Here is a 24592-nt window from a genome sequence, read left to right as displayed (position 1 = left end):
AATCTAGTTAAAATGACATCAAAGGCAGCACAGCGGGGCTGAACATGTGTTTGAAGCCGGATAGATTAGAGGCCATTATCAGCCTTTCGCTACTGTGCTGGGAACAAAAGTCGCTCTTTCCGCTGGGACTGCTGCTGGGGAGAATTAAAAAAAAAAAGAGAGAGAGAGAGAAAGAAAGAAAAATTGCACTTTCTAACATAATGCCGCGTTCCCTGCGAATGGCCGTGTGGCTTTAGTGTGAGAGTTGTGTTCTGGCACCCAGGTTTTGTGCACTGGTTAAGCTGAAATGTTGACTATTGATACCGACAAGCAATGGCTAAAATAATCCCCCAGGTTTTTTATTTTTCCCTCTGAAAACTTGCAGTTGTTTTGTTACCATCCAGTCTAGAAAAGGCCACGTCACAATGCGGTGAAACTCTTGAACCATTATGATTCTCATCATTAAAGAAAATTAAGCCACCTAATGAGCACTGTCATGATGCCTGTACAGCAACGTGGGGAAGTTGTCCTGTTCCCAGGCCGTGTCACTGCAGGCACAGCAGAGATGATGCTCCCAACACACTCTTCCTCCTCCTCCTGCATTACCTGCAGCCACTCACCAGAGCTGTAATTAGCCAGGCTCATTTTCTGTTCCCTCGTTTGTCTTCCTGCTAAAAAGCACTTGTCATTAATCATGGGGTTTGTTTTATTTTATTTTAATGGTGTTTCATTTTGAATGCCTTGGTTATTGCATGAAATTAGGTTCTTCTGATGTAGGTTGGTGGCAATTCTGCCTGCACCTGCATTTCCAGGGAGCCAGCATGATGGGAATGAGAATGAAAGCTAGTGGTGACCATCCTCACACAGGCTGGTGCTTGAAACTCAGGAGGTTTGCAGGCAAAACACCACAGTAAATTGTGTTTTTCTTGCCAAATGGCACCTTGACTTTAAAAATCTGTGGGTGAAACTGTTTGGTTTATGTTCTGGGGAAGCAGCTGGGGAGGGGGATAGGTGTTAAGGACATTTGGCCTGTGCAAACATCTCGTGTTGTGAGATGTGTCAGGACTGGCTCGTTTTCACAGCTCAAAGGGGTGCAGAGTTGGTAGAAGATGTGCCTGGGAATTACATGGTAGCTGGGACAAACCAAATCCCTCCATTCATTTCTGCCCACCTCTGTGGCATTGCATGGCCCTCCCAGGCAGTTACCTCTCCTGAGTCAGGGAAATGTGTAAAATGAAAAAGCTCAACATTGCCAAGCTCCAGGCTTGCATTTGTTTTTGAATTGGTTGATTTTCTGCAAATAACACAAGGTCACCAGGAGGTGGGTTTGTGTCCTTTCATAACTGGGCTCCACTCACTCCTCTTCTCCTGGTCCCGGGGTGTGAGCAGGGTGGTGGCAGTGGTGAGAACAAAAATGCATTTCCTTTCTTTGCCTGAAGTCACACTTAGGCAGTGGTGCTTTGCCATTTGGGGTGGTTAGCAAAGCCTGGTGCCTCTGACCCACTGACCCCTGTGTACCAAGGATTGTGGCCACCACTGTCTCCCTCTCCTGCAGAGACCTCTGTCACCACCTCTTTCAGCACAGGCACAAAGCCAGGCAGAGCTGGCTCACTTGGATGTGACTGCCCATGACATCCCTTCCTAACCTCATCCAGCCTCCTCTGGGGAGGGGGCTGATTCTTCCCTCCAGCAACTCCAGTATCAAGCCCACAATTTCAGACTGAGCTAGAGATTGCCTTGGGAGCAGTGGAGCCTATACCTCCTTTGATAAGCCATTTGAGCAGCTGTCACGCTCTCTTAAAAATATATACCTTGTTCCCTGACTGAGCTCCCCTTGGAGTAGATGCTCACTGAGCTCCCACTCCTCCTTCTCCCCCCTCTCTTAGCCTGCCTTGTGGTTTAATGTGTACATTACAGGCTCTTTATAGAAAGCAACCAACTATAAAAGGTACCAGGATGCAGTCCAAGTCCTTCTCCCTGCCCTCTGCCTTGAGCAGCAGTGGCAGGAGCCCTGCCTCACTCTGCTCCTGGTGGATGCTGTGTAAGTGCTCCTGGCCCCCCATGCCAGAGCTTTTTTGGTTCAGGGACCGGTGTGAGCATCATTCCCTGCATGGGTCCTTCGTACTCTGGCCATGCAAACATGAAGGGGTTTCCTAGGGGCCACTCTGTGTCAGCAAGGCTTGGATGAGCATAACATGGCAGAGAAAGGCACTAAAGCAGGGTGTGGTGTTGTTTTATTCCTGCAGAGATGGGATCCCACCGTACAGACTCCGAAAGCAGCATCGCAGAGAGATGCAAGAAAGTGCCAAAGCAAATGGACGCGTGCCACTACCTCACATTCCTGTAAGTAGCACTATCTCCTTCCCAGGGGTAAATATGCAAAATATGTGAGATCTCTAGCAGACAGTTGCTCTGCTTGTGCTTGAGTTTAATCCCCCTTAGTGCTGTATTCGCTTGGGGGTGCTTCAAGATGACATACATTGTGCTAAGAAAAGGTTTGGAGCCTTCTGCCAAACTCACCATTCCAGGCTGCCCAAAAGACAGAATTTTTCTTAACCATTCAGTCAGTAGCTGATTGTTTCTCCTGGGTGAGAATGGAAGCACTGGCTGGCATTTATCTGCAAGCAGTTCCATGCCCTCAGGTGAGCTGGAGGTGTTTGTGGAAGGTGTAGGAGGCTGTTGGACATGGAGGCTGATGCAGCTGTCAGACAAGGTCAGTTGGGGAGAAGTGCAATGGTCCTCAGCAGTATTTCTGCACGGAGCAGCCAAAGGAACTGTAACCTGTTCCCAAGGACTCAGCAAAGCTCACCTGGGGACTCAAGGCAGGAGGGGAAAAAAAAGGTGCAGGATTAAATATTTCATTTATCTGACACTGTCTCTTTGGTTGCTCCAGGTAAGCAAACAGCCTTTGGAAGATGAGCACAACTGCTAGGGCTCTGCATCACCATCTGCAGCTCTGCTTGTTATTGTTTCCTTTTTCTGAGAAGTTACAGGTGACATTTAATATCTAGTAGGGAATAAAGGTGCTTCTTTCCCCTTTGGACAGCTGGACTCCAGCACAAATCAAATAGGGAGAGAAAAAGCCTCCATCTGTTTTTTCCAGAAGTGTCTTCAAACTTGACGCAGCTGTTCCCATCCTGCCTGCTCAAAGCAGCACAATACCAGCAGAAATACACCCTTGTTTTAATCTGATTTAAAAGAAAAAAAAATCCACACCAAAACCACCACTCTTTGTTTTGCCTTTTAAATTAGATTATTTTCCTTAGATTTAAGAGGGTCTCCTGTGCTTTGATCACTGGGTTGACAATAAAAGCCCTGGCTGCAGACGCTCATAGCCATCCTAGCTCAGTCACCTCTCTTTTCACACAGTTGCTTTCACAGTGTGGTTGCTGTTGAAAAGGCTGGCTGGGTGCCTTTTTATTTCACTTGATGCCGTTTTTACTGTAAGCATGGCTTTGTTAGAGTTGAAGTTTGAAAGCTTAGCCTTTATTTTTTGTTGTTATTGTTGTTGCTGTTCCCCAACAGTGGGAACTACTGACTGAATATTCTCTGACTTCAAAGCTTGTCAGTGGCTTTACCTTTTGGATAAAAATAATAGTGGCTTTCTGTTGATGGTGTGCACTGGCAATGCCTCGATGAACTGCAGGTTATAAACTCAGAGTATGGAGCATTAAATATGTATAGTGAGCTCTACTTTAACGAACTTCCATCTGCCAAACATTTCTTTTGTTGAACTGAATAAGTGTCATTCCAGCAGCAGTTCCTTGCAGGCTAATTAGTTTTACTTAGCATTAAATTTTATCGACCCTTTTGGAAACCAGCTTTAAAAACGGGGTGAAAAACAAGGTTTCAATTGCCCACCTGCTGCTTATAAATTTTTATATTATCCTACTTACCTACACAGTCTTTTAGAATTACATATTCCTCCTAAACTACACGCAGATGCCTCACAAGGATTTTTTTGTGAAACATCCACTGTTCCCATTAGGTTCTGCACTGTAATTTTAAGTCCCAGGGGAAAAGGCATCTTGACACATATTTATATGGGAGCTGAGGACTGAGAAGTTGGGTTAGTTCTAGTCTTTCTCCAGGGAATAAAAGTTCAGTTCAGACACTCTGGCACCTCCTGCCAGCCAATTACTGACACAGAATTGGCATTAACTTCAGAGAGGCACTGTTCTGCCCTCTCTTATCAATCAGCCAAGAAAGGAGAAGGTAATTAGACAATGTGTTTTGACAACACCAGTGTGAAATGTTATAAAGTTACTCTTTAAAATTCAGCTCTAACTGCACACTCTTTGAATTAAACAGCACAAATTAGCAAGGAGCCATGCAAATGTTTCTTCAAGTATTGCTTTCTGAAGCCAGTGGTTGGGCTATCCCACAGCCCGTGGCTGAATCAGGCTGGACCTGGGGTTAGCAGCTTCCAAACGTGTGGCAGTGATGAAATCACAACCTTTGAGTGGAGGTCTTTATGGACTCCTATCTGCAGCATAGCCAGAGTCCATGCTGATAGTGCCTGCAGAATGCACAGCATGTTTTCCTACTGATAACAGGGAACCTCCTACTTCCGAAAGTCATTTCAGAAGTCCTTTACAGGCCTTCCCATTCCCTGACAAATGAGTTATGGGGCTATTATGCAAAATTCTGAAAGGACTTACATTGCTTTTAATAGCAGCACTTGTAGTTAAGTCCAGAAGCTATAAACTGCAGTGATTATATGTTCAGAGGAGGCTGCCTGCTGGTCCCAGCAGCCGTGCTGCCTCCAAGTAGTGACAGCATGTGCTAGCTATGTGGAACACCCTCTTGAGCAGCAGGATGTGTGTGGATGGCCCTGATCTGCATCTTCCACACTTAGCAGCTCACGTCTTCCACACTTAGCCAGTCACCAGTGCTCTAAGTTTGGAAAAGTTGTGTTCTGTGAAGTGGCGCTCTGCCCAGGAATGCAGTGGGGGAGACTCTCCAGCAAGCAGGGAGACCTCTGGTTTGTGCCTCTGGCAGGAACACATTACACAGAGAGTGAGTGTTGCTTTCATGTGGTTTTCCATCTCTCTCTTGGATTTGAGCAGTCTTGGAGCACCAAGGAAGGAAAGAGCAAGCAAGTTCCCAAAGAAAGGGAGAAAGCCCAGAGCACTCAGGGCTGTACCTGGCTCTGGCATTCGTCCCTTCCCAGGAGAGGATGGGAGATCCTCCTTTTCCACAGCAAATTCAGAAAAATCTGACCTCAAGCATTAAGAGCTGGTGTTTGATTGGTTTGTTAACTGCATAAAGAATCCATTTTGTGATGTTCTTGCTGTAGCTTGGTCATGGGGTGGGAGCTCTCCTGTCCTGCCGCACAATCAAGGGTGCTGCAGGGTGGATTCTGCAGCGTTCCTGAGTGGAGCAGAAGGTTGTGAGTGACCACTGTGCTGTGCTGTACAAGTGAGGAGTGCACAGGAGGAGCCTGGTCTCGTGCTGCCTGGATAACTGCAGCTCAATGAGCTTTCTGCTCCTGTGAGTTGGGAACCTGCTCGGAATTCCCATCAGCTGTTTTATGCCATTTTCCTCAAACACCTTCCCGCAGCAGGACTCCTTGCTAATCCCTGGATGCTGAAATCCAGCTATCTGTGAGCTCTGCCACTGGTGTTTCTGGTATGGAAACACCATTTATCCATTAAAAATTTATGTCACAGAGGAATGCATTAATCTAAGAAACATGGAGGTTCAGAAGTTCTTTTCTCTTGGCTTCTCTAGCCTGTCATCTTCCTTTCATTTCCAAGACTGACTTGTGATCTAACAGCAGCCCCTCAGGCATCATGGAGGCATCAAACCTCTTGTAGAAGAGGGAAATTTACCAGCACAGAATTCCTGGGCCCAGTCACATCTGTCAGAAACAGTTCAGCCCAAATCACAGATCCCTGGAGCTGCTCAAGGAACCTCTCCCCAGTGTAATGTTGAAAAGCTTCCTGTTTCATCTTAGAGCAGTTGAGGCTGATGCTTCCCATGGGGAACCTGCAAACTGCAGTGAGATTCTTCCCTTTCAGCCTTTTCACATTTCACATGCCAGTGTGTTCTGATGTGCAGCATGGTCCTTAAACCTGTATTTCTCAAGGAAGGTGAAATCCATCAAAACCCAAGAGCTGCATCTGCCTCATGGAGCAAAATCCATGGAATTCCCACTCCACCAGCTCCAAGAAAAGAAGGGGGAAACGTGAGGGCAGCTGCCTAGTGGAGCTACTGGAGAGCTTGTGTGTCCCACATTCTCTTAGCAGGCTGCTTCTTCACAAAGGTACCAGAGCTTCAGACACTTCATGTGTCAAGGACAATGTTCTAGTGATAGGTACCCCAAGAAATCCTTCTTCAGAGCTGTCACAAGGAAAGATTGCTCCATCTAAAGCAGGTCAAGCAATTTCTATTTTTCCCAATCCACCTGGCATTCAGCCTCCTCTCTGTTGTCCTCTGCAGCCTCCCCAGCTCCACATGGTTTGGTTCTGGACAGACCTATGTAACTAGTGCCATTGAATAAAAGTAGGTAGGTAATTAAATAAAACATTAGACAAACAGTACTTTAAAATTAAGCACTTCATTTCTGAGTTTTTGATGTAGAATGTCCAGAGACCTCATTCTGGTCCAGACTGAAGGGCTGGATCCTCAAAAACCAGCCAGCTCTTGGACAGTGCTGCACCCTTTACTTGGAACAAAGGCATTTGGAGCCCTTCTGATTTCAGAACAATAAGCAGCTTATTTACAAGTCCCTTGGCAGGACTCTGAATGCCCATGGGAAGCTGGGGGCAGGTTCAAAATCCTGAAGCCCTGAAGGATCCTGCTCTGGATACAGGCTCAGCCTGGCTGGTCTTTGATGGAGCATATTTCCCCTGTCTCCCTTCTGAAGTCAGACCCATCATTTGATAAAGGCTTCAAATACTTTGTTGTCTTAAGTCTTTTGAACCAGGTCAGTGCAATCCATGTTTGCTGTCTAGGGAGGCAGAGAGAGCTCTCAGCAGTTTTCTGTATTGTTTCAGCACAAGGAATTTGCATTCATTATTCTGCTATACTGTTAGTTTTGGGGAAGTCTGTGTAGCCCATCCTTTGAGCTAGGAATAAAGTCAGACCCATGGTGATGTTCAGAGCATCATCCTGTCTCCAGCTCTCTGAGTTACCCTTACAGGAACCCACCAGGACAGCACAGGGTGTGTGCAGCTGGTATCCATGGGGTGAAGTGAGGTTTATTTCAGTTGCACTGATCGTGGATGCTCAGGGAGACTCTTGCAGAGGGGGCTGCATCTTGCACCCTCAAACAGGTTGCTGAGACCCTCTGTAAGTTGTTGTGCTGAGTGGGAAGCTCCAAGGACAGGGCAGTGGGTTTTGCAGCTGCAACTGAGAGAAGAAAACAAGTTCATCCTAAAGATTCTTGGGTTCAGTTATTGTAATTTCTGTAGTTGAGCTTCAGTCACCTCCAGACTTTGAGAGACTGTGGATAAACATGCTGAGGTATCAGTTGTAAAAGACCCAGAATCACCTTATTTTGAGTTCCCTGGATACAGCAGGGAACCACCTTGTGGTGACAGGACTTGGACATTCAGGTGAGCAAACTTCAGCCCTTGCACCCACTGCTACCACAGGCTTAGGAGAGACTTTGGTTTGGGGTGCTGCCCTGCATCAAAGGCTAGGGAAACAAAGGGTAATTCTTTCCCAGTTGTGCTTGTCTGTGGTAGCTGCACCAGGGAGACCCAAGACTGTGAGTGCTGAGCTCTGAGCTGCCTCTGAGCTGGCTCATTAATGTCTAACGGAGCAGGGCTTGGTAGTTCCATCCATAAACAACCACAGGGTGCAGAGTTGGCATCTGAGGTGGCAGGAGGGAGGGAACACATCACCCAGCAGGTTGGGACTTGTCAGGCAAGGGAGAGAATTCCCTCCTTGGGAATTGCTGCCATGGCCTCATGAGGAAGGGTGGTGGTGGTGGTGGTCACGGGATTGGGGTTTCTGAAGGAAACAGGATCCCTTAGCCAGAAGGGCTTCCCAGGGCTATGCAGGGTAGCAGGGAGACATCCTGAGAAGCTCCTCAGGGAGTAACAGAGCAGGAACCAGCTCTGCCACATTTTCCCCCGTGCTGGAGCACATCTGGAGCCTGTTTCTGCACTACACAAAGGTGAAACATGCTGCTTTGGCCCCTCTGCCAATATTTTAAGACAGAACATAATTTTTGTTAATAAATTTTTTTGCAGTTTAGCTTTTTGTGATACAGGCCTTTGGTTTGCAGAGCTGGAGGTCCTGGTGGCACTAAAGACATCATCCCGGGGTGGTGACATCACTTCCCACAAGTTGTGCCCTCTCCAGTGGCTGCAAGGATGAAGGGAATGGTTGCCTGGGGCTGTTCCCAGCTCGGATGGGTCAGTGGGATTGAGATTTGCTGGCAGGCTGAGGAAGACCCATCCCTCCTGGCACACAAAACAAGCAGTGCTTTAACTGGGACTTCTGCAACCCAACTGGGGTGTCATGAAAAAGTCTTCAGCTCCTCAGTGCCATCCGTGGGTTCTTGCTGCCTCTGCTTTTCTTCCCTGCCTTCCAGCTGGCAGAGACAGAAAAGCCAATGTGATTTGCATACTTTTGTCAGGTTTTGAGGCAAAGCAGCATTTTAGTGTTCTGCTTTGATCTTCTGGCTGGCCTGGGATAAATTCGGGTGGTCTCTCATCCTCCTTTAAAGTTTTCAAGCTCAGTGTCTGCTTCTGATGCTGCATTTGTTCTTTTGCTATGAATTATCTCACATCTTCACATTTAATTTTGTCTCTGGTCCTACAGAATGTATATTTCTCCCATGTTAGGATTGAAATATTTAAATGCAGAGTTTTATGCTGTTGAATTTCCAAATATTTTTCCTCCAAATTAAATTTTTTATCTCTGCTGTGTCATTTAACTTTTTCTACTCTTTTAAAAAAATAACACAGAAAGGATAAAAATGAGGGGGAGAATGCAGCAGCTGATAGCTTCATACTTCACTACACAAACTTCTTATCCCAGAACCCAGAAATTTAGAGACAAAGTAACTCAGCATAAGGAATCTAGAATGTCCTTGAACTGCCATAAATATTCATTTATTCACCCAGAGCAGGCAAAAAAAATGGCACCTCTGTGCTTGTAAGAGTGCTGTATTGATAAAGCAAGCAGGGAATCATTGCACAGCTCTGAAAAGCTGAGATGCAATCCTGTAGGATCCTCCAGCAGGAGAGGATGCTTTGTGGGAATTGGGACCTTGGGCTGTGGGCTGGATTTGCAGAGATTGGCTGGCACACACTAATCCTCCTGTAATAAACTGAGTAACTGTGCACCAGAGTCCTCCCTTCTACCAAACTGAAGCCATAACTGCTATAAACAGGAGGTTTGAGAGGTTGAAAGGTCTATACATTCTTTTGCCACCCTTTGAGACCAGGATATTCCTGCTGACCATGTGTCCACTAGGAGAAAAGCAAGCACTTCTGTCCCTGAGTGGAATTTGGTGCCAAAAGAGCTTTTTGAATTGCAGCTCCAGAAAACCTTTCCCTTAGATGGGGTGGTGTGGTGGTGTTCACAGGGGTCTTAGGACTAGGGAGGAGACAAGGATCTGACTCTACCATAAAATCAGCAAATACCTATGTGCCAGAGAATATATTTAAGTCTGTTTAAACACATTTTTGTGTGACTTAATCTATTTTTAAACCTAGGATTCCTATGTTTCAGAAGGCTTGACTTATTATTTTATGATATATACATATTAAAACTATACTAAAAGAATAGAAGAAAGGATTTCATCAGAAGGCTAGCAAGCAAAGGAGAAAGAATGGAATGATAACAAAAGCTCCTGACTCTCAGAGAGTCCGAGCCAGCTGACTGTAATTGGCCATTAATTAGAAACAAGTAACATGGACTAATCAAAGATGAACCTGTTGCATTCCACAGCAACAGATAATCATTGTTTACATTTTGTTCTTGAAGCTTCTCAGCTTTTCAAGAGAAAAAAATCCTAAAGAAAGGATTTTTCATAAAACATGTCTGTGACAGGGTGGTGTGTGGAGCTGGTGCCAGCTGAGGAACTGGTGGAAGTGGTGGCTCAGCTTCCAAGCCCCCAGGTGCTGAGCTGCAGCTGAGTGCCTGCCAGCCTGTCCTCCCCCAGCTCCCAGCAGAGCAACAGGCATTTCCAGTTCTCAGAGGCTCCCCAGAAATGTGGGATTTCTCATTGATCCTGTGCTGTGCTCTCCCTGCAGCGAACCTACCGAATGCCAAAGGATATCCACGTGGAGCCAGAGAAGTTTGCTGCAGAGCTGATCAACCGTTTGGAGGAGGTGCAGAAGGAACGTGAAGCAGAGGAGAAGTTAGAGGAGCGCCTTAAACGCGTTCGAGCGGTCAGTGATCTTCTCATCTCCTCTGCCAGCCTGGCACTCTGCTCACCCTCCACCACAGAGAGCTTCCAGCTGCTGGGCAAGCAACTGGGGTGGCCAATTCCCAGCTCCACTGCTGTGGGCATCAGTGGCACAGGGCTCCTGGAGGCTCCTGTAGCCCCTGCAGCTTCCACAGTGCTGTTCCCCCATCCATGGAGGGCTCTGTGAGCTCCAATGCTTCCTCCTTGTGTAAAATCCCAGCCATGGCACAGCAGTGCCCATTTCTGCCGTCACTCAGGGGCTGTGGATGCTCTCCATCACCTTCTTTGGTACCCTGGCTCTCCTGAGTTTGTGAGGAATCCCTGGGGACTGTGTAAGAGGGGTTCACCTTCCCGTAGGAGGTTTTGTGTGATCTCTGTTTCCCCCACAAACAGTAACCAGATGACAGATGATGTTATGCTTGGGGGTGTTTGTGTCTGCTATCAGGCCATTTCTACCACAGCCAAAAGGGTTCTGTCCATCAGTGCCTAGCACACCCTAGACATTTTGGAAGTGGTCAGGTGTGGCGTTGAAAAACATTCCTGGGCAGAATAAGCACACTGACTCCACTGGGATGCCTAACCAGTGGCACTGAGTGCTGAGCCCTGCTGCTGCTGGGGCCCCAGAGCCTGAGGATTTGTTAGATGAACCATGGGAAATGTGCAAGGCCTTTAGCTCCACAACAAGCTCCAAGAGGGAGAGAGTGAGGTCCCGGTCCTGTGGTATTCCCTGTGTGAGACCCCTCTTCAGCAGTGTTCACACCATAGCTTTTCTTCTGAGACACTGCATCTCATGGGTACCTGCAATCTTGTGGTGGGGATAGAGGAGACATCCCAGAGGACACCATGGTCTTACTGAGCATCACTAGTTCAGTGTAACCTGCTCTGTAACCTGCAGCCCTCCCTTAAAGCAGAGGTGTTGGTGCCTGGCTCAGCTGGCTCTGTGCTTTCAGGGAGGTTGAGCTTCTGGGGCTCCAAGAATCTTCAGCCCCGTTGGAGTATTTTAAAATGCTCATCTGGTAGCTCTTTGAACAGGAAAAAGCTGTAGGTTGTAGTCTTGGCTTTAAACTGCATCTGCATTTCAAATGCAGAGAACAGAGGAAGGCAGAAGGTCCCATCCATCTGCAGGTGTTTTCCAGCAAACTCCCTCCACCTCTGCATCCAGCCAGAAAAGGCCAGCCAGGTGCTATTTTGGGATTAGATTCCTGTTCTTCTGGAATTACACTGTTCTCCTGTCTGGTTATTGCTTTCTAGACAAAGGCAGTGTAATCAGCAGCATTTTCTGCTAACACAGTCCTAGAACAAACTTCCTCCTCCTCCTCCTCCTCCCATGGCTCTGTTGCAGCCCCCACCTGCACTAAATTACATTATCCCAGCCCTCTGCCTCCTTGAAGAAGCTGCCAGTAGCAATACCATAAAATCAGCAAATACCTATGTGCCAGAGAATATATTTAAGTCTGTTTAAACACATTTTTGTGTGACTTAATCTATTTTTAAACCCAGGACTCCCACTAATGCTATATATTAAACCTCTTTGCTGTCTCCAGAATGTATTTCATTGACTGGCTGGCATCTGGCATTAGCCATTCAGGAAAAACTCAGAGTAAGCAATTGTAGCTTTTTTAGGTCAGCACTCAAGGTGCAAGAGCTGCTGGTATCAGCAAGAGGGAGAACTGGAATCCTGATAGATCACAAGGGCTTTTTTGTGTGACCTGAACACCAGGGCTGCAGGGTAACCTCTTCCCAGGTCTGCATGGCTCACTGCACAGCAGCACAGAGAAAACCAGGAGCATTAGTCACACTGGGCAGTTACCAGCATAACAGAGAAGCTGGAAATATTTTGCAAAAGCCAGAGGAAAAGAATTTTTCTCCCCTCTAACGAGCAGCCTGCAGGTTCCCTTTCAAAGCCTCATCATGCAGTAACATTGAGAGGAGGCATCTGATTTGAAGCCAAATGCCTTTTACTGAAAAGCCTGTCAGGTTTTTGCTTTACAAAAAAGCAAATGCTGAATTCACTAATTATTGTGAGAAACGTGGGAGAAGATTAGAGGATGTGCATGTTCCCATATTAGTTTTTGAGACACTTCAGCCTCGTGTCCATGAATGGAATCTGCTGTCACAGAGATCAGTATTGGATCATACAGATCACTCTGAAATGAACAAATGGGAAATAAGCCAGGGGGAAGCAAAGCCACCAGTGAGATTCTCAGTATTTGAACATGAAACATTGCCTGACTAGAGATCATTTGCATGATGATGGAAGAGGCTCTGGTGCTTAGCAGAGCTGTTTTCCCTTCCCAGCAGCAGCAGCCTGATGGGTGGGACCGGGGGGAGGCAGAGCAGGAGATTTCCAGCGAGGAATCGCTGCCCGTGGCTCATCAGTGCAGCTCTCAGCTCCTCGTTCAGAGGGAAGGGCACCCCCAGCCCTGCTGGGGAGTAAAAATAGCTCAGCACTCAGCGAAGTTGGAGCTGCAGCTCTGCCTGCGGCTGCCTGTGGGAGCTGCTGGAGGAGCTCTGTGACAATAGCGCGTCAACAAAGCACCATCTAGTGGCGATGGCAGCGGGGCTCCGTGCCCGCCCCGAGTGCCGCCTGCCCGCCCCGAGTGCCGCCTGCCCGCCCGGGTCACTGCCCGGCTGTGCCAGGGTCACTGCCAGGCTGTGCCAGCACCACTGCCCAGCTGTGCCAGCACCACTGCCAGACTGTGCCAGGGTCAGTGCCTGGCTGTGCCAGCACCACTGCCAGACTGTGCCAGGGTCACTGCCAGGCTGTGCCAGCACCACTGCCCAGCTGTGCCAGCATCACTGCCCAGCTGTGCCAGCCAGCACCACTGCTCAGCTGTGCCAGCACCACTGCCAGGCTGTGCCAGCACCACTGCCCAGCTGTGCCAGCATCACTGCCCAGCTGTGCCAGCACCACTGCCAGACTGTGCCAGCACCACTGCCCAGGCTGTGCCAGGCAGCATCACTACCCAGGCTGTGCCAGGGTCACTGCCCGGCTGTGCCAGGGTCACTGCCCGGCTGTGCCAGGGTCAGTGCCTGGCTGTGCCAGCGTCAGTGCCTGGCTGTGCCCAACTCCCTGCCAAGCTCTTCCCACCTTCTTGCCAGGCCTTGTCCAGCTCACTGCCAAGCTTTGCCCATTGCCTAGTCTTGCCCAGCTCACTGTCAAGCTATGGCCAGATCTCCACCAGGCTCATTGCCAGGCCTTGCCCAGCTCATTGCCAGGCCTTGCCCAGCTCACCACAGCGAGGTCCCAGAACACAGCTCTGGAGCCCACACCATGTGTGTTGTTTTTTTCACTGCAGCCTGAGCACAGTGAAAAGATTCAGCAGAATTGGTTCCTACAACCTTGACTCAAACTGTTGTCCTCAAGGAAAGACAGCAAGTTGGGATAAGCACCCCAATTCCTTCACTCACTGCTGTTGTGTCACTGTTGGGGTGTTCTGCTTGATGGGAGGTTGAAGCCAGTGCTGGGGGTCCCCACAGACCCACCCCAAGAGCAACTTCTCCTCCCTGTGGTCCTGTTTGGGGTCCAGATCTGCTCAGTGACACAGATGAGCTGAGCTAACATGAACTGAGAGAGCCTTGTCTCCCTTTAGCCCATCCTGATCTCAGTCTTGAAGCAAAAGTCCACATTACCTGCAAAATGAAGTTCTGGGCAGCCAGAGGATTTCCCAAATCCCAGGCACCCATTTGGGTGGACCAGCCAGGCTCTCACTCTCATGCCACCCTGCTCAGGTGTCTCAGCACTGCCAGAGTTCTGGGCTGAGCAGAAAGGACATGCTGCCATTCCTCAGGGATCTGTGCCAAGGTCAGGTCCTGCCCTGCACATCAGTTGATGTTTAAACCTGGGAGGTACCAGCTCCTAAAGCTTCCCAAGTGCTGAGGGTGTCACTGGGTATCACAGACTGCTAATAAATGCTCTCCTCAGTGGCAGGGATGTAATCAGCACATCCCTCACCGTGCCTTGTCCCTGAGCTCAGTGCCCAGGGCTGGTGGCTGGCAAGCTGTGGCCTGTGGCTGTAGATGAAAGGTGCCTCTGAAGCTCCTCAGAGTGATCTGTAAGTGCTGTGTCCCCTCCAGACACCAGCATCGTGTCACACCCCCAGGCTTACAAAGCCTGGCATTGTCCCTGCTTCAGGCCTGAACCCCCAGGTGTGACACTGGGAGGAAGTTTGTTATTTGCTTTCTTGCTGTGTGGTTGGCAGCTGAGACTTTGAAGCTGGTTAGCAAGTGGTGGGTGATGGCATCTGACAGGCAGAGCTGATGGGAGTCAGTGTTTTCCAGTAGATGCATTTATCTGGCAGGGCAGAGATACCCTGGGCTGCAACTGATTTCTTTACTGTGCCAAAGGAGGAAAAGAGTAGGATTAAAGGACTCACTGGAATCCTGCTTATGTAATTAAAACAAATAGGAATCCTGACTTCCAATAAAGAAACTTCATAAATACCTGAGTTTGTGTTGGAGCGTAAAGTAGTCTGTCAGCATCAAAACTGTGGCTGTCAGCATGGAGGAGTTTAATTCTTCCTGGCAAGGACTTAAGAGTCACTAACACCATGTCCTAGACCAGTGTGAGCTGCAAGAACAAGCAGTTAGTTCCAACCCATTTCTTTATCTGCACCAAGTGTTTCACTCCAGCCTTAGCATGCCCGGGAGAAATCAATGTTTGATTTCCAAAACCATTCATGCAGCTGTCGACCTTCACTTGCTCCCTCCTGTTTCAAGCCTTCTCTTGGCTTTGCCTTGTGAAACAGTCATTTGGGTGAGAAAACCCCCCTGGTCTCACCTGACTCAGAACTGATTTGCTGCATATCCTGTAGCTGTGGGCTTTATCTGATGGGCTTTGAAGCAGTGCCTCACCAAAGGCACGTAGGAAGCTGAAGGTACTCTGTGGTAAGTTTTGTTTATGCTGCTGGTGGTTGCAGAACCACCTTCAGGGGACTTGGAGTAAGGCTGTGCCTGCTCCAGTTGAGTTGTTAGGCTTGTCAGCTGTGTTTGTAAGCCTGGTTGTGATGTGTGGGCTGCCTGGCACAGCTCCTTGGGTGGTGTGTGGAGAACATTGCTAATGGTGGCTCCAGAAGCAGATACAGAGACCTGAGCTGCTCTGCTCAGTGGCACCCAGACTGCACAGGCTTGGCTTGAGCATCCTGTCAGTCTGGGACAGGTCTCCAGAGGGATGGTGAATCTCCATCATCTTAAAGGTTTTCAAGATCTGAGTGGCCTAAAGCAGGCCTGGCCTAAGGGTTAGCAGCAGTCCTGCTGCACGCAGAAGGGGGGACTAGGGACCCCTTCCACCACTCTGCTGTCATTCTCTGATTGTCCCTGTGTTTCTTGCAGGAAGAAGAAGGTGAGGATGCAGATATCTCTTCTGGTCCCTCAGTCATGAGCCACAAGATGCCTTCTGCCCAAGCCTTCCATCACTTTGCTCCTCGTTATGCTGAGATGGGCTGTGCTGGGATGCAGATGAGAGATGCCCATGAGGAAAACCCCGAGAGCATCCTGGATGAGCACGTGCAGCGTGTGATGAAAACTCCAGGCTGCCAATCTCCAGGACCTGGCCGCCACTCTCCTAAGCCACGGTCCCCAGAAAGTGGCCACTTAGGGAAGCTGTCAGGGACACTAGGAACAATTCCTCCAGGGCATGGCAAGCACGCTACAAAATCAGGAATGAAACTGGATGCAGCTAACTTATACCACCATAAACATGTCTACCACCACATCCACCACCACAGCATGATGAAACCAAAAGAGCAGATTGAGGCTGAGGCCACGCAGCGAGTGCAGAACAGCTTTGCTTGGAATGTAGATTCTCATAACTATGCAACAAAGTCACGAAACTACAGTGAAAACTTGGGCATGGCCCCTGTCCCCATGGACTCTTTAGGCTACAGGTGAGTCAAGGAACACCCAGTGGGATTCCCAAAGCCATGACTTCTGTAGGAAGCTCTTCCATGAAGAGGCTGTAGCATGTCAGGGAAACAGCAGTTCAGCCTTTTCCTGTGTGAGCTTATGCTGGGAGGTCATTTGAGGGCTCTTTCCCTTCAGAAATGGATATGCCATTTTTATCTCTGATCTGGTACTGAAAGACACCCTCTAACCAGGATTTTTATTTGCCTTCGTTCTAAAATAGATTTTCTGCTCCTTAAAGCAGTGGAGATGCTTAGAAATTGCAGGTGCTGGTCTGCTTCTCCATGCACCTGGAGTTGGATGTTGGGGCTGTGTCTCAAGGTCTGGGTAATAGAAACAGATCTCTTACGGTGTTTATGAGAGGACAAAACTCCCACCTTATTTGTTGCAAGGCTGAACCCATTCACCAGGAGGGCTCCTTTCTCTTCCTGGCAAAGCAGTGGACACTGCAGTGCTGCCCTTGCAGCCAGTCCCAAGGGGATGTTCTCCAGGGTCGAGCACCCTCTGCCCAGAAAAGCCATTTGGCTGCATTGCTGGCTGTTGTCTGTCTTTCTTTGGCCATTTGAATTCCTCCATCCCTTCCATGCTGCAGGCAGAGGGGGGAGCTCCTTTTCTGTGGCAGGTTTTGCTGGTCCTGTTACTGGGTGACTGCAAAGGTGGGAGTGCAGCTCAGGGCTGCCCATGGTGAGGGATGGGGATGGAGCAGCCACAGGGGAAAGCTGTGCTCACCCTGAGGGTGTCTGGCTCCCCAGGCCTGAGGCTTTGGGATGTTTCTTTGCAGTGTACCAGGGGTGGGACAGTTAGTGAAGGCAGGTTGGCTGGGTCTGCAGCAGTCAGGATCAGCTTTCTGGGTGGCAGGAGGGAGGCAGAGTGCAGAGCAGCCAAAGCAAACCTTCAGGAGGTAGAGGCACTTAAATCCACCATGCTTGTATAGGGAAAGGGTTGTTGCTTCAACAGAGGTGAGCATGGCTATGCTGGGCCAACCCAAAGCCCCATCTAGACACAAGATTTCCTCCTAACAGCAGCTACAGCATATATTTAATGAGATTTTTAAAGGACACACTCAGAGCTGTCCTTCCTCTGGCACAAACTCCCAGTTCCTGGCAGTCCCTGAATTAGAAGCTTCACAAGACAAGGATTTGCATCCAAATGGTCTTGTTTGGCAGCCAGCAGTCTCTTGTGATGACTTCTCTCACTCTTTGTTGAACCCAGCTGGTGTTCAGCCCCCCACGACTGTGTCTGTGGGTCAATGACAATCTGCAGAAAACAACATTATTTTGTTTGCACTGAACCTGATGCTGTGGAGTTGCATTTGATACCCAGTAGTCCTCATGTTAGGAGAAGCAGAGAAGTTGTCAGCTTGCCCTGCCTTTGTAGATCTGCAGCAATTCCTCCCCAGGCTTTTTCCAAAAAAACACAGCAAAGTTACCGAGGGATTGCTGCTCCTCAGTGGAGTTCAGATTGTTTTTCCTGTATTTTTAGTGACCGTGCAGGAGCAAGGTCCTGTGCAGTAAAGCAAGAGGATGATTAGGACAGAGGGAATCTCATGGAACGACAGCCAGCACAGGAGAATTCCGCATGGCCTCCTGAGCATGGTGCAGCTTGGCTGGGCACGTGGCCATGTGTGCCACTGTTCCTGCAGGAGCCCTTGCTGCAGCCACAGGTGTAGCCAGAGTGTTGGCCACTGCCTGGCTTCCCTCTGGATGTGGTGGTTGAGGTGGCTGGGCTTCCCCCTGGGAGGGAGCCCACCCTGCTGGTGTGTGATCTTCCACCATGAGGTGAAGCCTCGTTCAGTTGAGGGTGAGAAGCAAACTCTGGGCATGGCAAGTCAGAGTTTGGGGTATCACTGAATCTGGGGGTGATAGGAAGGACCCAGGTTTCAAGCAGTGGTCAGGCATGGAGAGACAGACAATGGATAACCTCCTGCTCTGAGCAAAGAGCTGGGGATTTAACACAGCACTTCTCATGGCAGGAGATTTTGCCATGGCTCATTTGACCAGAGGAGAACCTCCCTCTCCCCCCAGGTTGTTGGGCAGAGAAGTTGCTGTGCCCAGGTCTAGGCAGTCTTACTCTTGGCCTGAGCTAAGAACTCCCAGTTTGTGCCACAAACCACTTGTGGTATGGGTGGCTCGAGCTTTGGTAGAGCAGAGAGCTGTGGAACATGCTTGGAGATAGATGTGTCCATCCTCTGCCCCTCTGGTGGTTGGCATAAGCAAAGCACTAATGTCCCAGTCTTTGTTCTTGCAGTGGGAAAGCAAGTCTGCTCTCAAAAAGGAATGTTAAGAAGACTGATTCAGGGAAAAGTGATGGTGCCAACTATGAGATGCCAGGATCTCCTGAAGATGTGGAGAAAAACCAGAAGATCCTTCAGTGGATCATAGAAGGAGAGAAGGAGATCAGCAGGCATAAGAAAACAAACCATGGGTAAGGGCTGGCAGAACAAGGGATAACAACAACACTCTTGTATTGCACCCCCTGCACAATGGAGATGTGTCAGCAGGCTGCCTTCCTCCCAGACATCTTGGGAAGGCAAGAATCCACCACACAGGGGTGGAGACCCTCATGTGGTGGGTTCTTCAGACCCTTGGGAGACTGAGGATTACTCGGGGGCTGTGAGGGCTGTTGTTTCTGAAGGATAACTCAGGGGAATCTTGGAAATTGCTGCTGTGGTTCCAAGGTGGATAACATGGCACATGGTAGGCAGGGGAGGGCATCCTGTGGGAGAATGCCACAAAAGATGGAGCTGCCTTTTCCTGAGTTCATTTTTATGTATGGGATTGATGGGAGCCCTCACATTTATCTGTGGGATTTGTGTCAGGGTTTGTTTCAGGGTTTGTCTCAGGACTTGCTCAAAATCTCCTTTAGATTTTGCCGCTGCACCCTCGAAAGCAGTGCTGTGAGGAGCTTCCCAGTGGTGCCTGTATCCAGCAGCAGGTCCATCTGGGAATGGCTGCGTGTCTGTGCAGAGCATCTGAGTGCTCCATGTGAACCCTTGGTGTTTGTGTGCAGCTCTTCAGGTGCTAAGAAGCAGCTGTCCCACGACCTGGTGCGGCCCCTGTCCATCGAGCGGCCGGTGACGGTGCACCCCTGGGTCAGCGCCCAGCTCCGCAACGTCGTCCAGCCTTCCCACCCCTTCATCCAGGATCCCACCATGCCACCCAACCCGGCCCCCAACCCTCTCACCCAGCTGGAGGAAGCTCGCAGGAGGTTGGAAGAGGAGGAAAAAAGGGCTGGAAAGCTCCCCCTTAAGCAAAGGTAGGATGATATGGTCTGATTCTGTGTGTGAGGGACTGCTCTGAGGGGTGGCCATGTCCTCTGCTCTGGTCTGCAGCATGCAGAGAGGTCAGAGGAGTCTTCCTCTGTCCTTCTGACGTGGTGGTGCTAATGGCAAAACCCCCCTTGAGGCCGTGGGCTTGTGATCTGTGGCTGGAGAGGCTGGAAATGCTCCTGGCAGGATGGGAAGGGGCTGGGAAGAGGGAGCACATCTAGAGAGGCTGGGACAGCTCTGCCCTGGTGCTCGCTGGCTCTCCACTCATTCACAGTCACACAATGACTTCAGAGCTTGCTGCAGGAGCAGAATTCATCAGGATGCAGCAGAATTAAGTGCAGAAGACAAGTCTGTCTCTGCTCTTTATCTCCATCTCACACAAGCTTCCAGCAAAGGCTGCTGGTGGCCTCTGGATGAGAGCTCTGTGCTGGAGCCCTCCTGCAGCAGCTCTGACTCTGCGTGACCATATCCAAGTCACTGCATCTTCCTGTGACTCAGCTTAATGGCTGTTGCAGAGCTCATTTTCCTGCTCTGTGTTATCTTTCAGGAGGCATCATTTGCAAGGCACATGGAGCTCTCTGGTGAAAAGCGTTTTGGAAGTGCCAGATAATTACTGTTAACAGCTAAAAGCGCTTTGTCCATTAAAAACCTTTCACAGCTCTCCAGCTGTCCTCTGAAAACTTGACACTTTGTGGTCTGACTCGTAGAAACACAAATGTAATTTAAAAAAGAAGCTCTTAATTGACAGGCCCCAGTTATTTTTGCTTGCAGTGACCACGTAGCAGATTTCTGTGTATTCATGTCAGAGCATTGTTTGAAGGCCAGGTAATTAGAGGGCTTTCCCAAGCCAGGTTAAGCCAAGTTTATGTGATCTACCTTTGGCGTGTGTAATTGGATAGGGTTTATTGGTAGAGCCATTTATAGTTGTACTAAACTCATGCACCTTCCCCAGAAATGTCTGTACACACTTTGAAAAGAGCAGCTTGGGCTATGCAATTAATATTCTGACACTAATTTGGCCTGTATTATAGGAGTGGCTTACAGAGGAAACCCATGATGTGTGGTAAATGCCAGGCATGCCAGCAGCAGGATGGGCTGAGCAGTCCCAGTGCTGGGCTGCTCTGATTGCACTGCCTCTCCGTGAGCTCTGGCTCTTCTCCCAGTGATGCAGTGATCCCCCAGCCCTGCCCCATGCCTGGAAAACCAGAGTGACATTCACCAGTGGGGAACTGCTTATGAAAAGTAGATGTGTCTGTGTCCAGTAGCAGGCAAAAGTGGATGCAGTGGAGCTCCCCCAGGGAGCCAAAGATTTCTGGATGTTGAAATCTCTCTGCTGGATTTTGGTAGGATTGACTGCTACAGCTGAAGCACACCTGAGCTGGCAGCTCTTAGAAAGCTCCTGCTCTGGTTAGCCCAGGAGCCCACCTTCAAATAGATCCCACAGCTCAGTGAGAACAAAGCTGAAACAGAGAGGAGCTCCCATGAAAACACCATTTATTTCAGTCAGGAGCTTTGGAGAGCTCTGGGAAATTGGAGCCAGTGTCCCAGGTTTGTCAATAGCCTTGGGGAAGCACAGAGAGGTGGAGGTGAGCCCAGGGGTGTCCTTGAGGCTCCAGTTGAGCTGGCTGTGGGTGGAGAGCACACTGTGCCAGCTTTCTACAGCCAGACTGGCCTTGCCAGCAGGGTTCTCCAGCTCTGCAGCCACTCCCCTCTGGCACAGCCCTCCCAGCAGTGGCCTTCCCCACCAAACTGCCCCCTGCCAGCAGCCCTGCTCCCACCCCAGCACTGCCCCACTGAAAATCAGTGAGGCACCTGCAGTGACTGTGCTGGGAATTGTAAATACTCTTCCAGAAAAAGCATTGCACTCCCTATTTCACAGCATTTGCAATGACCCTGATCTCTGAGATAGCAACCTGGCTGCTGCTGGCAAGCAATTCAGGATTGACCATGCAGTGCTAATGACCTGCAGATCCAGCAGCACACCAGGGCCCAGCATTGGTGTCCCAGTGACCATCAGGTTGTTCCATGGACAGACAGGTTTTGAGCCATTTCCTATAGCTCACTCTCACATTTCACAGCTGGATTGTAGTAATTAATACCAGCTCCTCAGAGAAGGGATTTTTTGCAAGCAGGGAGAACATTTAGCGTGAGATCACTTTGGAATTAATTGTGTTGGCCCAGGATTGGAAGAGGAGCAGAACTGGTGGTTGGTAACATCTGCTGGGTGCATTTTGGGCTTTCCAGAGCTCTTCAGCCCCAGGGCTGAGTTGGAGCCAGCTGAATACCTTTGCATCACAGCAAGGTTGGATTGGTGCTGCAAACCAGACATGGGTTCCCTGTCCCAGCACTGGTGGGATTCCCAGCTTGGGTCAGGACTGGGATGCAGATGCAGTGAGGGAGATGAGTGCTGCTGTTTCCCTGCTGGATGGTATTTTGTGCTTGTGACAAACACAGCAATGGGAGGTGATCTCAGAAGGGGCAGGGTGTGGTACCTGGCAGTATTTCTGGGTCACACTGACACCCAGGAGATGGGTGCAGGTGGCAGATTTAATGAGGCAGGGCTCAGAGTCGCTCTGATGGCCTTTATGTGCAAGCCAAAGTCTCAGGAGATCTCTTGGCAATGACAAAAGTGGAGACAGTTGTGTTGTTTCATTCTCCTTAGGGGAGCTCTTGGAAAATTACATTGTCAGTGGATGTACAATGTAATCACTGTGTCAGTGATTCCATATTCATCAGCTCTGCTTCAGCCTGCTAGAGCTCCATGGCTACAGTTTGGGGTGTGTGTGAGTTCTGCTGAGAGAATTAAAGCAACAGGAGAATCTTCTCTTGGTTCATTGGTGATAAAAGGGAGACTGGGGAAAATGTGGGCTCTGTCTGGGAGGAAATGGCAGAGCTGCTTACTTGGGGCATGCATAAGGCTGAGGTACTCAATGGCTTTTCTGCTTGGTCTTCAGCAGTGAGTGCTCCAACCACAGCACCCGAGTCAGAGACAAAGGCAGGGACTGGGAGGAAAAAAGCCACCCACAGTAGGAGAAGATGAGGTTTGAGACCATCTAAAGAACCTGAAGGTGCACAAGTCCATGGGACCTGATGAAATCCACCCACAGGGCCTGAGGGCACTGGTGGATGAAGTGTCTGAGCCACTGTCCATCATATTTGAGAAGTCATGGCAGTCTGGACAAGTTTCCACTGAGTGGAAAAGGGAAAGCATAGCCCCCATTTTCAAAAAGGGAAAAAAGGAAGGCTTAGGGAGCTAAAGGCTGGTCAGTCTCCCCTCTTTGTCTGTCAGGATCATTGTTGGGCATCGCTTCAGGCATCATTTTCAGGGCACATCTCACTGGAGTCAGGCTGAGTACGTTCAGGAATGGCCTTTCAGGTGTGAAGTGCACAGCAGGAGGAAGGACAGTGGCACAGACCCCCTCTTGCTTCTGCCACAGCAGAGCTCAGGGATGTCCTGTCCTCTCCATCTCCCCAGGCAAAGAAGAACAGCAGCCCTGAGGAAGCAGCTCTGCTCCTGCTCCAGGCTTGTCACCATGTCCCCAGGCACACAGCAGCCCTCTCTTAGTCATGACTTGTCTCTACCAGGATTAAGAGAAGCTTAGGGACTTTGAGGTTTTCCAAACCCCTTCAATTAACTTCTGGCTCACAGGATTCACTGAATTTGCCTGAATTTATGACCCATTTTCCCTTTAAATGCCTTATTTTTTTTTCCCAAGGATGACTCAATTCCTTAATGTTTTTCTAGCTAAAGGGCATCCTGTATTTTGATACAGGGATGGGAGAGGCTCGGGGAGCCCTGCTGGCACCAGGAGCAGACCCTTCCCTCTCAGAGTGCTGCATCTTCTCCCAAGGTCTCACAGGCAGAGCAGGCACCCGGAAGATTGTTCAGCTGAACTTTAGACCTCTCATGCCTGTAGGAAGAGGTGGAAAGGCTGTGTCTGGTGTTGGTTTGCAGTGCCAGTGTTTATGTGGGCACACCATGAAAAGGTGCTCTGCCCGCCAGCCACTGTTTAAAGGTTAAGGTCAGAGTCATTTCCAAAACTGCGATTACCTCATGTGCTTGGCAGATTCTATGGTTTTTACAGCAACTTTCCAGTCATGTAAATACAAAATCATCTTTTTTTATCCAGTGTGCTTTTAAAATATTTTTTTTAAAGCTGCCAAATGTGTTTTATGTGACTTTGAAAGGGAAGGCTGCCTCTGGCTCAGACCACGCATGCCAAGGTACCAATTTGTGTAGGCTGCTCCAATGTTTGTGCAGCGTTTTCAGCACCCAAGATGAAAGGCTCTGAGAAGGGCAAAGTACCCTGAGCTGAATTACTGTTGCTTTTGTCTGTCTCTGAAAATGGGGTGAGGGCTGGGCTGACAGTTTCAGTCTAGTGATGGCACCACAAAGCTGAACCTGGTGTGTGGGCTGGAAGCAAAGACCAGACCGGCATTTTGAGAGCTAGGAAAACACAGGAGGTGTAAAGTCACTGAGGTTTTGGGGATGGCAGCTGCCTTGGCACCCTGCATGGACAGGGCAGGCAGCAGAGTCTCCAGGACATGCCATGCTGGGATCTCCATCCCCTCAGACCTCCAGGTACTCTGGGACAGGTGCCATGGGGAGCTGTGGGGTGCAGGAACATCCTGCCTGCAGATGTGGGCCACTGGAATGTCCTGCTGGGCTGTTCTGGCCATAGGGACAATAATCCCAAGCAGTCTGGGCACTGTCTGCATGGTCATGCCCTGTGGGATGGTGCTCCAGCCCTGTGTGCTGGTGGGCACCAGGAGCATGGTGAGATGGTGATGGAGATGATGGTGACCTGGCTCTGCTGCCTTGGCCTGGGCTGCTCTGGTATGTGAGGAGGGCCATACCGTCCCACAGCCTGGAGACAGCACAAGGGGGCTGAGTTAGAGCCTGTACCCTCCTTGTAGCTTTGTCCTGGCCTCGTTCAGCCTTTCCAAGTGCTCCTTGACCAATCTTGGTGTGTGTGTGTGTGTGCCCAGAGAGCTGCTGCTGCTGGGAGCAGGGACTGCACTGCATTCCTGACCTGCTCCTTCACCCAGCAGCCCTGAGCCCTGCCAGGTGC

At 49.6% G+C, this 24592-nt stretch overlaps 1 protein-coding gene across 3 annotated transcripts in view; it reads left to right on the top strand.

Annotated features, from left to right (window-relative positions):
* Positions 1-24592, top strand: part of AXIN1 (axin 1) — an 82974-nt gene that overhangs the window by 56958 nt on the left and 1424 nt on the right. For all 3 annotated transcript variants that reach the window (XM_066561028.1, XM_066561029.1, XM_066561027.1), the window contains 5 exons: positions 2226-2322; positions 10197-10334; positions 15683-16236; positions 18500-18676; positions 19262-19507. In XM_066561028.1, the coding sequence (XP_066417125.1) occupies positions 2226-2322; positions 10197-10334; positions 15683-16236; positions 18500-18676; positions 19262-19507 (1212 nt within the window). The remainder of the gene's footprint in view (positions 1-2225; positions 2323-10196; positions 10335-15682; positions 16237-18499; positions 18677-19261; positions 19508-24592) is intronic.

This window comes from Molothrus aeneus, chromosome 16 (genome assembly GCF_037042795.1).
Source record: "Molothrus aeneus isolate 106 chromosome 16, BPBGC_Maene_1.0, whole genome shotgun sequence".
Classification (NCBI taxonomy): Eukaryota; Metazoa; Chordata; class Aves; order Passeriformes; family Icteridae; genus Molothrus; species Molothrus aeneus.
Note: the sequence above shows the minus strand (reverse complement) of the source record. Positions and strands in the feature narration are given on the sequence as shown.